This window comes from Candoia aspera, chromosome 11 (assembly GCF_035149785.1).
Source record: "Candoia aspera isolate rCanAsp1 chromosome 11, rCanAsp1.hap2, whole genome shotgun sequence".
NCBI lineage: Eukaryota > Metazoa > Chordata > Lepidosauria > Squamata > Boidae > Candoia > Candoia aspera.
This window is the reverse complement of record NC_086163.1, coordinates 20,059,249-20,074,627: the sequence shown is the minus strand read 5'-3', so window position 1 is coordinate 20,074,627 and position 15,379 is coordinate 20,059,249. Positions and strand designations below refer to the sequence as shown.

General features: G+C 40.5%; 2 protein-coding genes across 12 annotated transcripts in view; one reads left to right on the top strand and one right to left on the bottom strand.

The window, feature by feature from the left end:
- The window catches only part of FTO (FTO alpha-ketoglutarate dependent dioxygenase), a 189,915-nt gene extending 186,620 nt beyond the window's left edge, over positions 1–3,295 (bottom strand). For all 6 annotated transcript variants that reach the window (XM_063312839.1, XM_063312843.1, XM_063312842.1 and 3 more), the window contains exon 1: positions 3,174–3,295. In XM_063312839.1, coding sequence (XP_063168909.1) covers positions 3,174–3,215 — 42 coding nt within the window. In that variant the 5' untranslated portion in view covers positions 3,216–3,295. The remainder of the gene's footprint in view (positions 1–3,173) is intronic.
- Positions 3,296–3,649: 354 nt separating this feature from the next.
- RPGRIP1L (RPGRIP1 like) overlaps positions 3,650–15,379 on the top strand; it is a 60,022-nt gene continuing 48,292 nt past the window's right edge. For 3 of the 6 annotated variants that reach the window (XM_063313199.1, XM_063313198.1, XM_063313200.1), the window contains exons 1-6: positions 3,650–3,721; positions 7,217–7,299; positions 8,347–8,491; positions 9,811–10,109; positions 11,418–11,502; positions 14,797–14,940. In XM_063313199.1, the coding sequence (XP_063169269.1) occupies positions 3,681–3,721; positions 7,217–7,299; positions 8,347–8,491; positions 9,811–10,109; positions 11,418–11,502; positions 14,797–14,940 (797 nt within the window). In that variant the 5' untranslated portion in view covers positions 3,650–3,680. Of the gene's footprint in view, positions 3,722–5,305; positions 5,361–7,183; positions 7,300–8,346; positions 8,492–9,810; positions 10,110–11,417; positions 11,503–14,796; positions 14,941–15,379 lie in introns of all 6 variants that reach the window. The other 3 variants (XM_063313197.1, XM_063313196.1, XM_063313195.1) reach the window with 3 other exon arrangements.

Below are 15,379 nucleotides of genomic sequence, written 5' to 3'. Positions count from 1 at the left end.
AGGTATCACACATGGAAAAGCCTGGGAGGATTTGGAATCAAGGAACTGTCTTCTTATAGAACCCTTTTATGTATGATATTGGCTTATTGCGGCTAAACATGACCCCATGGTTTGTCCAATAAACAGTCTCTCTCTCTGTTGGCTTAGCCTTATGTCTAGCTATTTTGTTCAATGTAATGCTGAGCCACAGTGGGGTTTGTTTGGTCTTGATCTGAACGAACTCCCAAGGTCAGTCAAGACACTCTTTCTCCTAATTTCATTTTCATTGTTGTGTTTCCATTGTTCCAATTTTCTCTATCCAAAGTTCTACGTTTTTGTGGTTGTATTTAGCAAGCAAGGTATAATGGGAAGAAGAACCTTGAGGAACAGAAGGAGTAGCGCCTACCAAGACAGCAGTCAGATAAAAGAAATCTGGGTCCAGGCCAGAATTGTAACATGCGTAAATGTCTCAGACAAGACACTTTCTAGTTCTCACAAAGATAAAGGGAGGGAAGGGAGATTCTGCAAGATTCTGTTGCTTAGAATAAAAGTAGTATTAGCATGTGTGATTTTGGTTTCCTAGTCTGGTCTACCTTGAAGGGCTCACACAAGCCACCTTGAGAGTTTAATATGAATAAGCAAGTGGGATATAAGCTATGCCAATAAATATCACTAGCACAGTGATATTAGCCAACGAGCCACCTTGAGGGTTTAATATGAACCAGCAAAAGAACCCAACGCAGTTGAAAATCAAGAATAAAACCAGTCTGCAGACATTTCATTTTCTAATCACCTCAATTGATATTCTCCTCTTTTGTCTACTGAAGAATGGACATTTTTCTTCACCTTTGTCTCCTTGCAACAAAAAGAGACATGGGGTTCTGACCTTTGAGGGCTCTGGGAACCCTCTTCTCCTCCAAAGCCCTCCTCAAGTCATCATCAAATCCAACATGGGAAGAATCTCATTCCTGAGGCAGATTACGTTCTTCAGGCATGGCATAACATGGTTTATTTATTTATTATTCAAATTTTGTTACCGCCCATCTCCCCCAAAAGAGGGACTCTTGAGGGTATGGTTCTGATATTGTCCAAATAAGGTTCTGATTGTCCAAAGAAGCCTTTGGGGGGGAAATATGTTGACTATCCACCTACGCATTTGCTCAGAAAAAAGCAGGAAGCCACGTGGAAGACAACACTACGTCCTACTCCAGAGATGTGAAACCTGCAGCCCTCTTGTAGAACTTCTAGAAGCTTCACCATTGACCAGGCAAATTATCAGTGTTCAATGACATCTAATAGGACATAAATTCATCTCCCCAGTCTAATCTGTAATTTCACACTGATTTAGCACTTCATGTGAAACTATGATTTGCTTAAACACTGTTTCCTGAACAAGCTGAAGTTGCCAAACTTCACATTCCAAGCCATCATTTATGGCTTGTAAAACCAAATCTTGTGTTGACACAACTTGCTAAAATTATGACTTAGTGTGAGGAATGAACCTTGTAACTAATATCCAACAAGTTTACTCTACTTCCTCTAAGCTAGGAGCTCTCAGAAACTCCTGCTGTAAGAACCAGATTATTTTTATTTATTTTATTTTCTATCCTGACTTTATTTTTTTTTTAATATAAATAACTCAAGGCAGCGAACATACCTAGTACTCCTTCCTCCTCCTATTTTCCCCACAACAACAACCCTGTGAGGTGAGTTGGGCTGAGAGAGAGGGACTGGCCCAAGGTCACCCAACTGGCTTTCATGCCTAAGGCGGGACTAGAACTCTCATACCATGCCTGATTGGCTCTTGGGCTGAGAGAGAGGGACTGGCCCAAGGTCACCCAGCCGGCTTTCAGGCCTAAGGCGGGACTAGAACTCTCATACCATGCCTGATTGGCTCTTGGGCTGAGAGAGAGGGACTGGCCCAAGGTCATCCAACCGGCTTTCATGCCTAAGGCGGGACTAGAACTCATGGTCTCCTGGTTTCTATCCCGGTGCCTTAACCACTAGACCAAGCTGGCTCCATTGTCACAATGAATCTTAATTCTGAAGAAAACAGAAATGGAAGTACATTAACCAAGCAAACACAATCAAATAATAGGATCAAACCATGATTTCTTCCTTGTTGCAGTTTACATGTTAGGAAACATGGGGTAAAAAAGTTACAGTCTTGCCTGGAATGGCACTAGGTCATCTGAACAATTGCAACCTTACCCAAATTTGCCTGAGAATAAAATACATTAAGGGCCATGTATTTCCAAATAATTATCTGTGGAAGTGCATCATTAAGCAATGTATTCTTTTAGAAGGTAGGGGAGAGACTTAGACAGAAGTTTGTTATTCCAATACAATCAGAAATAGCAGTGCTAGATTGGCATGCCTTCCCTAGCATTCCAAAGGGCTGAAGCTATAGGTCTGCCCTCAACTCCTTAAGGCAGCCTTTCTCAACCTTTTGACCCTGGAAGAACCCTTGAAATATTTTTCAGCCCTCGGGGACCCCCTGCATTCAGGCTCAAAGTCAGGCCGGAAGTTACAAAATTATTATCTTCGTTTCATGGGTAGGCCTGTATAGATGCATGAACAGTGTCCTTAAACTAAAAATAAAGAATGAAACACAGTTCTTTAATGTGAAGCTGCCTGAATTTGAAATAATTTTTTAAATAAATCGTGATCTCCCAGGAAACCCCTGGGGACCTCTTGCAGAACCCTAGGGTGCCACGGAACCCTGGTTGAGAAACCCTGCCTTAAGGAGATGATGGCATTATTTTTACCATTGCTGTTATGATGACAGTCATATTAGCCAACAACATCAGTTGTTCCAAAACCTTCCCGCTGCCACTGTCCACAAACTACAATCTTGCAATGTAGGGCAGGCTAAGAGACAGCAACCTGACCAAAGGTCCCCCTTGTGAGCGAGCTCTATTGCCACCTGGGTCTCTGCATTTCTAGTCCAACGCTTTAATCTCTGCATCTGATGCCTGAATGCCCTGAGCATGCATGCATCCTCTCCTCTCCCCTTCTTCTTCTTTCCAACCATCTCGTTCGAGGAAGAATTTTTGCAAACCCGAGATGGGCACGCCGAGTTCGCAAGCTGAGTTTGGCTTAACCAACGCAGCGCACCGGTTCGGGGTTGGAGGCAGGGGCGCCCGTGCTGTGCAAGCACGTGTGTTCGGGGGCTGCTTGTTGCTAAGCTTTACCTTCGCATCCTTCTCTACTTCCTCCGCTCGAGTCCTCTTCATGCTATCCTTACGAGTTCTGTTGCTCTTGCTCACGTGCAAAAATCCCAACCCAACCTACCCACCCAACCTGTCAAGAAACACCGCTTCTCTCTTTCCTTCCCAGAAGATCAGCCTCCCCGGACCCTGGAACCACAACTCCCGAGCCGCCCCGCGCAGCTTCCGCCGGCAGTGAAATCCCGGAAAGACGGGCAGCGTAGTTTGCGTCCCACGGCGGGGAAGCGAGGATTCTGCTCCAGAGAAATACAACTCCCAGAAGGCACCGCAATGGGGAGAAGCTACATCCCTTTGGAAACTCGCCCTCGGGCGGAAGTGACGTTAGAGGTAGCAACGCAGGTGGTTGCTAACGTGGGAACGCGACGAAGGACCGGCGGCGAGCGAGGAGGAGGAGGAGGAGGAGGAAGAAGAGGACGGGTGGCTGTGAGCGGGGCCGGTGGGTCTGTGGAGGAGGGTGGCAGTGAGGAGGCGATGCAGACCAGGCCGGCGGAAAGAGATGGGCTACAGCCTATGTATGTGATGCTTTCTGCGAATATATTTGATTGATTGATTGATTGATTGATTGATTGATTGATTGATTGATGTATAATCTCTCTCTCTCTCTCTGTGGATGCTTTATGTATTTTTCTGAAAGATTTATACGCCACCCTTGTTAAAAAAGGAAGGCAGTAAGAACTGAGGTTTTGTGTGTGTGTATGTATAAAAATAAATTGCTGTATATTGTAGGTTTATATATATAAGCTGTGCTGTGCGTATATGATCAACTATTTTTCATATGTATAATTTCTGTGTGTGTGTGTATAATATGATGTGTATGTTCACATATACGTAATATAAATAAGATGTGCATGTGCATGTGTGTATATATGTTGTTGTTGTTCAGTCATTCAGTCGTGCCCGACCCTTTGTGACCCCACGGACCACAGCACGCCAGGCCTTCTTGTCCTCCTCTGTCTCCCGGAGTTTGCTCAGATTCATGTTCATCGCATCGGTGATGCCATCTAACCACCTCACCCCCTGTCGTCCCCTCCTCCTTTTGCCTTCAGTCTTTCCCAGCTTCAGGGTCCTTTCCAGTGAGCCCTCTCTTTGCATTAGGTGGCCAAAGTACTTGAGCTTCAGCTTCAGTGTCTGTCTTTCCAATGAGCAGTCAGAGTTGATTTCCTGTAGGACTGACTGATTTGACCTCCTTGCAGTCTGAGGGACTCTCAAGAGTCTTCTCCAGCACCACAGTTCAAAAGCATCAGTTCTTCGGCACTCAGCCTTATGGTCCAACTCTCACAGCCATGCATCACTGCTGGGAAAACCAGTATGTATGTATGTATGTACATATATATATATGTACACATATGTACATACATACAGACGCATACACATACACAGTATATACACTCTGTGTGTGTGTGTGTGTGTATATATATACTGTATATATATATATACACTGTATCTGTGTTTGTGTGTATATATATATATGATATACTGTGTATTTTTATATATGTGTGTGTGTATAAAATGTGGGATATGTTGAAATATATATAATATGTTTTTGTGTGTGTATATATATATTGCGTATTTTCACACACACACACACATATATATATATATATAATTGTGTGTATAAAATGGGGTGTATGTTCATATGTGTGTGTGTGTATAAATGTGTTTATATGTTAGGTATATCATGTGTATATACACGCATGATTTGTATTTATACCCACAGGTATTCCATTCATTTAGTCTTGCAGTGGTTGCTAAGAGTCGATTGCTTGAACAGGGCCTGCAAAGGGCTTTTTGTCATGTATTTGTCCGAAAGCTTTGTACGCCATAGCAAGGCAATAAAATGCAGCCATTAAATAGACATTTGGATGTATGTCCTGATGGGAATTATGGGAATTTCAGAACTCCTGCGTCCAAACCAGCCTTGGTCCTGTAGGTAGATGCCCTGAGGACGGCGGTCCAATATAACCATAGGGTATGTTGAGGAAGGTTGATGCATGTGCACACAAAGCAAACATCAAATACATGTATTTTTACCTGCTAGTATAAATACATGTGTACTTGTGTGCGTCAGTCATGCTTTCCCTTTTGGTGGTCTTCAGGTGTATCAGGATTTTGAGGGAATACAACATCTTATAGTCAAACCCATCAGGTTGGGTACATGTATGAGAGCAATATATGCGCACATGGGTATGCATTTATCCATGTGTTCTACAAGCAACATAAATAGGTACACGTGTGCACACATGTACAAGCAACATGATTAAGTGATAATTCATTCAAGCTGGGAAATACAGTGTTAAATCACCAAAACTATAAATGGTAAACAGTCTGAGAGAGAAAAAGAATTCACCTGTTGCCTCAAAGGTAATAAGAAAAGTATTACCTGAGAGTCTCGGAGGGGAGCTGAAAGTATCTTCCTTTTGTTTTCCACCAGCCTGACGTCTGAAACCTGGGAAGTCCAGAAAAGAATGTACTGGCATAGTTCTGTCAGTATATTATATAAAATTAGGTCTGTCAGCTGATTTGAGGAAGTACACCATGAATTTTTCTTTAGAAGTAAATTTTATCCAGAGGGCTGATTCCCATAGTTTAAAACTAACTTAGTCTTTTGCTTGTACTGAAAAGCTACCTGTTCTATTTGAACTGGTGGCCCTTAACTTTGGTTTACTCGAGTTTCATAAATCAAAGTTTAAAGATAGCTTCTTTCAACAAGCTGTCAGGGAAATTAACCAGAGCTGGTCAGTTTCAAAGGATACTACAGCTGTGGTCAAGCAGAAATAGATGCAAATGTTTCCATGTATGCAGTTTCTTATGCAGCCAGATGAGAAGGATTACTATAGCTTACATATATACTGTATATACCCCTAAATATCTCAAGTGTTCCTTTTTTGGGTAAGGAACTTTATAGAAAGTGCAGAAAAAGAGTGGGAATTAGCACAGGAACTGCAATTAAACTGTGGTTATACATACACTATTCACTCCACTTCTCCATACCTTTCTGTTCTTGCCAATCCTTGCTTCCATCATGTCCACGTGTGGTGCTTTTTGTTCTGTAAACTTCTTACCTGTCTCTTTTTCGGGATCTCATCAAATCCATCCAACTATGACTTTCTCTGTCGTCCCTTCCTCTTAACCCATCTACTCTTCTTTCTTATATTTGTTTTGTGGTTCACTCTTCGTTATTCTATATTTCCTGTTTTTTTTCATGTTGGCCACCCACTTTTGTATTCAGTCCATGACCATTCATCACCCACATAGTGTGCTTTATCACAGACACCTCTGAAATCACCCATCCCCACTGCATCCAAGTTATTTTTTATGTTTCTTCTGACATACCCAACTCTTACCTCTGTATAACAATGTAAGCAGAAACTTGCAGCTTCTTTTGACAAATACTAATTCTTGAATATACTGTTACTTTTCCAGGTGAGCTCATTTAAAATTTTTCTTCCCATCTTGAGTAAAAATAACCACTCATCATGTTACTCCCTTTCAGAACAAGAAACACTACATGGAGCATAAGAAAGGAAAAGAAATACTAAGCCAAAGAAATTAAATGCCTGAGACAAGAAGAGGAAACATAGCTAAAGGGAGTTTATACTAGCTTTCACCACTTCCACATACAGTACTACTTCGTACATTTTCTTTTGTTCTTTAGCTATCACTACATGGCCATTTCTTGCTATTATACACAAATCAGGTCTTGGAAGCACCCGATTTTCTTTCTATTTTAGTATTCAGTCCCAGGGATATTCCTTAGAAGGCTAGATGAGTACCTCTCCTGAGTGAAAAGCTTTTAAACTATTTAAATACCTTACAGGAAGAAACCTAGAACAAATGTTTGTTCCCGGTGCTGTAGCCTTTGTGTGGTGGGAAGAAAGTGATAGTATTCCATGTACATTTGTAATGATCTGTTTTTTAAAAATTTAATGCCATGCAATTTGCCCTGTATTGTGTGCCATTTATTTTATAAACAGAGAAGGAAATTAGTAGCGCTGTGTCATTCACAGTTCAACCATGTCTGCTGCAGCTGATGAGACATCGGAAGATCTCCCAGTGAGAGATGTAGGTCTAAACCTCGGAGGACACTCAGGTGTGTGGCCCTTATTAGAAATACTGACCAGCTAAGTCTTTAGTGTCTTTATTGTAGAAAGGTTCTCCTGCTAAATTAACTCAGAGGGTAGATAAATATCATTTCTTTTGTTTGGGCTTAGCATGAAGCAAGCTTTAGCCTCCTTTCATTTTGACTTTCACTATACTGACTACATCCTCACAGAGGGTTAAAGAGATGTATGGATCCCCGAGGTTACCTGTTTGGTGTCTGAGTGTCAGCCCTTCAAGGTAGATCAGACTAGGAAACCAATGCATGTAGGTCAATACTACTTTAATTATATTATAAGCTACGGTAAGAGAATCTTGCAAGTCTGAATGTGCTGCCCACCTCCCTCCTTTTATCTTCATATGAACTAGAGAGGGGGTTATAACTTACAGGTTAGTCCTTGACTTATGACCATGCGTTTAGCAACCGTTTGAAGTTCTGAAGGCACTGAAAAAAGTGACCTATGGCTGGTCCTCGCACTTATGACCGTTGCAGCATCCCCACACTCACATGATCGCCACTTGCGACCTTCCCAGCTGGCTTCCGACAAGCAAATTCAATGGGGAAGCCTGATTTGCTTAACGGCCATGATGATTCACTTAATGGCTGTGGCAAAAAAGGGTCGTAAAATTGGGTGCAGTGATGTGATGCTCACTTAACGACCACACCACTTAATGATCGGTTTTCCAGTTCCAATTGTGGTTGTAAGGCAAGGACTACCTGTACTCATTTTATTTTTTTGCCCCAGACTCAGGCCCCTTTTATCTGACAGTTGCCTTGGTAGAAGCTCTCCCTTCTGTCCCTCAAGGCCATTCTCTCTAACCTCTGCACTGAGCTGGAATCTGAACTGGTATGTCATGAAATCATGAGAATCGGAAGGACCCATTTCATGTATGAACCCAATATTCTGCTCTAAGCCCAGCTTTCCAGTCAGACATTGCAGAGGAGCTCACAAACATTTCTTGAACTGAAACCTGCCAGCAGCAACATTAATGGTAACCCTAAAAAAAAAATCCTTGATTCCTCCTCCTCCTTTTGCAGAACCATCAGCTGCCCAAAATGTTAAATTTCGGCAAGTTGTTTCACGAATTAACCGAGAGGAACTGGAAGATCGATATCTTCGCTTGCACGAGGAGAACATCTTACTAAAACAGCATGCCCATAAGCAAGAGGATAAAATTAAAAGGTCTGATTTCCTTGTTGACTCCTAAAATGTTGCTTATATGGTTGAAGTACTTGAAGAATGTATCCTATCATGGAATAATAAATAGTTATTAGGTTGGGGTCGCCTTATGCAGTTTTTAACTCTTTTCCTTTTTTTAAAAACTCTTCTTAAATTGTTTTAAAGATTCTGCTCAGTTTCATTAGACTTTAACCATCTTTGTTCACTACGGCAAGTCACTTCTGTGACATCTCTAAGTGCTTAATATGCTCTCATGCGTATGCTTTTGTCCTTTTTTGTTGAAGAAAAAAGTCTGAGTTTACTATACTAAAATAAAGGAAATCCTTAAATAGATGAAGTGTGTCTCTATTTTCAGGCTCCTGTCTGGATTTCTGCAAAAAAGAAAAAGAAATTAAATGCCTCCCTATAAAGTCGCTACAGCCCTTAGAGATGTGCTACCAATTTTGTAAAGTTTTGAACTTCCCTCCTCCATCAAAGCCACCTTTTCTTTCTTAGCCTGCCAAGTCCTTCTCCCTGACCCTATCCTTCATCGCTGCAAGTATTTTCTGTTTTTGTGTATTACATCACCCCTGCACACTCCCTGGTCTTTTGTTCTGGCTTCCCTCTGTTTATCAAAACTCAGAGGAATCAAAGGTACAACTCTGGATATGCCAAAAGCAAAAATTTGTATCCTTTTAAAATTAGATGAAAACCATTCCTCCTGCATTCAATTATGTTCAACCACTAGCTGTTAAGCCTCTTCTAAGTATGTTAGCATTATTTGCAAAGTATAAGATGCAGCAAGACGCAGTGAATAATTTAAAGCTTGCCTTGTCCACCTACTCATTTATTTTTTAGAAATGGCATGTTTTTTGTTCCCTGTTCTTGCATTCTGACTGGAAGCAAGGCATCAATGGAATGTGTTACATATTGTAAACATACATTGGATAGTTTAATATAATGTGGAATTGTAGCCTTTATACGTGGCCCCACCACATCCCGAATCTTTAACTATACTTACCAGAGCACAAAGTTCCATAGGAAGGTCATACATTCCACATTTAAGCAGCATATGGAGTAAATATGTGTCCCTTCCCACTTTACTAAACTTTAAATGATAAGCCTTAGGAAACTATTATTTGTCAGTGCTATAAAGCAGATTGCTGCTCCGTGGTTTCAATTAACTTCAAAGACTTCTTCACAGGCAATAATAGTTATATCAAAACCTGAAATTTATTATTCAGGTTCTATACTGAAGTCTTCCCAGTGATTATGTTCCTCTCAACAAAATGCTTTTTATGCTGATTTCCCCCCTCCCCCTTATATATATTATGTCTCCTTAGAATGGCCACCAAGTTAATACGGCTTGTTAATGACAAGAAAAAGGCAGAGCAGGTCAGTGGCGGCCTCAAGCGGCTGGGTCAGGATGTCGAGATGGAGGAAGTGATTGAGCAACTGCAGGAGAAAGTTCGGGACCTAGAGAAGCAGAATGAAATTATACGCAATAGGCTTATTTCTACCAAACAGCAACTTCAGCTTCAAGGGCATAGACACACGCCCTACAATTACGTCCAGGCACGCATTAACACAGGACTCAAGAAGGTGACCGAAGGTGTTAGAGTCCAAGAGCCCACCAAGAAAGGTATTTGATTACAACGATCCTTTAACTGCCATCCTTTCAAATAGGTAAGAAGTTAAACCTATTTCCTAGATGCCCAAGAAACAGTTTCACAGTCAGGCTGTTGGACAGTTGGAACATTTGTCCTCGATGTCAACACTAAGCCCATCAGCAACTCAATATTAATCAGAGAGATTTCAGTTGATTTAATTCTATGAATGTTGGTTGATTTAATTAGTTCCATTTCCATTTTTTTTTTATCATTTCTTGTAATTAGTAGGGTTTTCCTTTCCTCTTCTGAAAGGCAATGTACATTCTACAATTTCTTGAATGCTCCTAGGCCTCCAGGAGTTTGGCATTTGCTCTGGTGAGCTTGATGTTCAGCAGCAAACTCCCTTGGATCCACAGAATACAGGTCTGAGATCCTAGACCTAAGTCAACATTTCTGCTGAGTCAGCATCAATATTCTTATTATAAGACTCCCAATCCATCCAGCCCAGCTTTATCTAAATGTCCTAGGAGTTGCCACTCCTTGCTTTGAATGATTACTGCTAGTTTGAGTAGAAAATACTGGCTAGAAAGCTTCTGTGTATAACAGCTTCAAAATAGGAAATGACGTAGTGGATTAACATCTGCTTCTTGCAGAGCGAGAAGAGACCCTTACTTAAAGTTTGCATGTGGCCCCAACCTTTCCTTAACATCTCCCATAAGTCTCTTAAAGACATATGGAAATGTAGTGACAAACCACCAAGGTGTAGCAACACAAATTTCTGATCTGTGTGTATATGGTTTGACAATAATCACTAAAGTAGGTGGATTAAAATCTCCACAGGTTTCACATTCGTGATTTATTTTTTTAATGGAAATTTCAGTCCCACCCTTTTCAGATGTCATGTCACCAGTCCTCACAGGCAGGAAAAAAAATGTGGGCAAAAATCTTTGCCTCCATGAAGATGCATAAATATGAGGCACCCATAGGATAGGAGTTCTGTTTGGAAGACAGGTATTTCCGCATCTACTTCATCCAGGGTCTGGACCCCATTCTCTGCGGCCAAGGTTTCCTATCAGTTGTTGAGTGGTATGGGGTGCACCCCTTAGAATCAACCACCTTTTAGGGTTTGGATGAGGCAAGAATTGTGCTGCAGAATTTAAGAGGATAGAGGATGTCCTCTTGGGTATCGTGTTCACATTCAAGCATTTTACTTAACAATATAAAGGAGATTGATAATGGTAATGGTCTATCAATTGCTTTTTATCATCTTGGGTTGACTTCCCAGTCAATAAATGTGCTTCTCTGTTTATTTCATTCCATCCACCTACCTTTCCTACTAGGGATGAGGTTGCAGAACATTGATGAGTTGCCTCCCAAGTACGGACACAGTTTACTTGAAGAAGCAAGAGCAGAGATAAAAGACTTGTATGGCTTTTTTTGAAATTCTTCTTTTTCCTCCTCTTTTTCCTCCTCTTATCAGCCTGTTAATCTTCTTGACAAAAGTAAAAACTTAGAATGGGCAAGTCCTGTTCACTTAAGTTGGGTTCTCCTGTAAAAAGTTCACATTGGTCCAGCTGATTGGTTTCTCATCATTCATATAATGGTGTTAAAATGGCTAAAACTTTTATAATGCACCAGTTGACTAAGCAAGGCAAAGAAATTGGGAGAATATATATGTCTTCCTTGCATCTCCCCCTGGAATAAGTTTTTCTGCCTTGCCTTGATTGTGACATTGATTACCAATGCCACCTCCTGCTTGCAATTCCATATGTTGTGGAAGGCAAAAATTGAAGCAATGCTCACAATTCGCTTTTGGTAATCGAGTCTGCTAAATGCACTCTAGGCATAACCCTCCATACATATCTGCCACTTACTTGTTCATGTAGTCCTCCACTGTGAGCAGAACTTTGTGTTCTTACTTCTTTAGAAATAGGTTCTGTCCATCTGATCTGTGAAGAATAGTTGGATCATATGTATGTATTCCTATTGAGCAGATCCTGGTTTGCATCAAGGCCCCCTGACTTTTGGGGGTTCAGTGGACATATTGGAATGTTGAAGCCATGTTGTAGCTACTTTCCAAAAATATGGCTGTTATGGAGGGGTGGTCTTGCCCATTCACAAAATGGCTGCCTTGTTGGGTATGGTTGATACAGAGCACCCATTTTCCAGAAGTCAAACTGGTGAGGTTATTCTCTACTCCTCTGCCCATCCCAATCTCTCTAGGATGCTCTCTCTCTCCACAACTTACCTTTGTCTTTTTTGGGAGGGGGGACAGGTAATCACCCTCCCAACAAAGCCCTGAGTGGAAGCCACCACTCTTTTTATTTTATCAAGATGTCTCTGAGACCTGTTCAGGACCCAGAAGCATTTTTCACATAAATATGATGCTGGACTGTTGCTGTACAGCACAACAGTTTTTCAGTTTTTAATTAAAACAGAAACAAAACTGATAAGGATGGTAAGTTGAATGGAGTTGGGCATCTGGTTGGTACCAAGGGAAATAACCATAGGTACTGTGGTAGGAAGAAGTGAGTTTACATACTCAGGGGAGACTGTTAGCCAAAGGTATTTTATCTGTTTCCTTACTGTGGTTTATACAGTCTTTCCAAAGTGCTAAAATTGTAAAGTGAAAACTAGTAACCACAACAGAAGAGCAGCTTTTGTCTGTGTGTGGTTGGTTTTGTTTGGTTGTTCAGCTTTTTAATAAATACAGTGATGGCCATATTCAATAGCAGAAGGATATTAGAGCACCACAGTGACTGGTGCTTTTTTGTGAACTGAGGACTTCAAGATGGCTTGCCAATACTAGCACTTCTAGCCATAGGCCCTGTTGGATAGTGTACTTTGGGTGTTGAATGTTGCCAGGATCCCTACAAATCAAAGTGATCCAGTTTTAAACACATGCAGGCCCCAGTTTCACAACTTGGTAAAGCTATAAACTCCCTGTTCCTTTGATCACCACTTTGAGCACCTGTCACTTACCTTTAATAATCCCAGAAATTCAGGTCATATATGGCCTAGTCAAGTTAATAGGTACCAACTGTAGTCAGTTCACAGAAAGGATTTATAGCATGCATAGTAGGGTGGGGGAAATGTAGTGAAGTTTGAGAACACAATATCACTTCCATAAATGTAGTGGTAGGGTCTGTGACTGCTTTAGGAGGCTATGTTCTAAAGAAATAAGGACATTGTGTTAATCATCTAGATATCTGACTCTTTGCATTCATTAGTCAATTTGTTATTAGTATGTGATGCATTGAGGATGATGACTTTTCTGTCCATTACAGTTTTTCGCATCAGGTTATGAGTCCTACCTCAAGGATGTTATTAAGTATTCCATCACGTCACTACCCAGCTTCACCTGAAAAAGTAAACTGGGGGGATGAGAGGAGATTCTTAAACATCCTAACAAAGCTTTCTTGTAACAATCGACCAGAGGTAGTTGTGGGATTTTGGAAACTCTTCTAAATATTTTCAAATCCGTTCAGTCTTTAGTTTGGGAAAGTAAGAAGAGTTTTTCATGAGTATATTACAGTGACTGTCCCGAAGCTACCCGTGAGCTTCTATGGCTAAGGATGGATTTGAACCATGTATTAATTTTTCCTTTAATCCTTACAACATGCCCTAGAATTTAAATTGTAAACAAACAAACAATCCTGAATCTCACCAGTCCTAGTCTAGCAATTTAAACACTATACCACGCTGGCTGTCCTTGATTGTCTTAAATATTTAATAAAGTTCAGTCTTCCCAAGGATTAAGCAAGATTTCATGAGTGAATGCCAGCATGAATAAAGTAATTAGAATAATAAATAGTGCAAATATGTGTGCATGCTTATGTGTGGAACTGTATCTATCTATGGGTAGATAGTGTAATAGGTGTCAGATTTGTTTGTTTATATCCCATTTATCTGGTCAAGATTCTCACAAGGTAACTTAAAATATATGAAACTACAGTTTATCACAAGAAATTAGATGTTGTGTATTTACTGGGCATTCTAAGGTATCCTCGTAGCCTCAGCAAACAAGCTGAGCTAGGAAGGGTTCATTGGAGAGAACCACTTGAGGTTGTCTGTTGGCTCAAAATAACCGGATGGGATAAAAATATTCGTATATGTAGCAATTTAACAATATATCCAATAATACAAATCAATTTAATAAGTGCCATGATTAAATGCATATTAAAAGTTCTGAGAGTTAGATTCCTGTTTAATATGACTGACTGGTCATTGTAAAAAGCAACTACTGTAATTGCTATTAATTGCAGTGATCTACAGATACAATTGTAATTCACAACAGATGATAGTTTAGATGAGTCTTTTCTAAATATGACCATGGATCAAGCCCACTGCATGGCAGTGACATGATTTATGCATTTCAGCTTTTTTTTTCCAGTTATGGCAGTTTTGGAAAAGACATGTTGTTGAACAAGTGTTGACATGTTGTTGATCAAGAAGCGCTTTTGGGAAAAACATGGTTTCTTCCATTATTACATTAACTTAATAGCTCAGTGATTCAGTAAAATCTTTACCCATGTTTCCAACTTTGTCCACTTCTTCCAATTGCTTCTTTAGAATAACTGGCTCTGCTCTTTGAGAAAAATAAACCACTTAGGCATTTGTGTCCCCATCTAAACATACGATTTTCCTTCTATATATTATGTCTATTAAGTTTAAGCTTTCTGCTTTTTCATTGGGAAAACTGGCTCTTTTGTACTGCAGAGAGAATGAGCTTGAATCACAGCGGACACAAAATCAAGAGTTGGTATTTACAGTAGAAATGCTAAGAAGTGAAAAAAGGAAGAAAGAAGAAGAGTTTGAAGTAACTCTCCTTCAGTTGAAAGAGCAGCAAGCAACAGGCCAACGGTAGGATAAAATAGAATTGTCATCAGATCAAATTAGAGTCAGATATTACAGTTGCTCAGTATATGTGTTCTCTGACTTTCATTGGAAGATGAAAGGATTTTCTTCTTAGTGACCAATGTTCATCTTAAGGTCCCTATCTTGATGGGAGTACCAGCAGCCCTAGTGAAAGCAAATTCACTCCAGCCAAATGAATGGACTTTCATAACGACTGATCAGATATCTCAGTGTTTCTCAACCAGCCGCTTTAAGATGTGTGGACATCAACTCCCAGAATTCCCCAGCCAGATTCATGGGGCATTCTGGGAGTTGAAGTCCATACATCTTAGTTGCTGAAGTTGAGAAACACTGAGATACACAATGCTGTACCAGGATTTTTTTTTAAACTGTATGACTGTACAATTCAAAGTAGCTTGGTTCTCATTATGCCAAGCCTATCGTG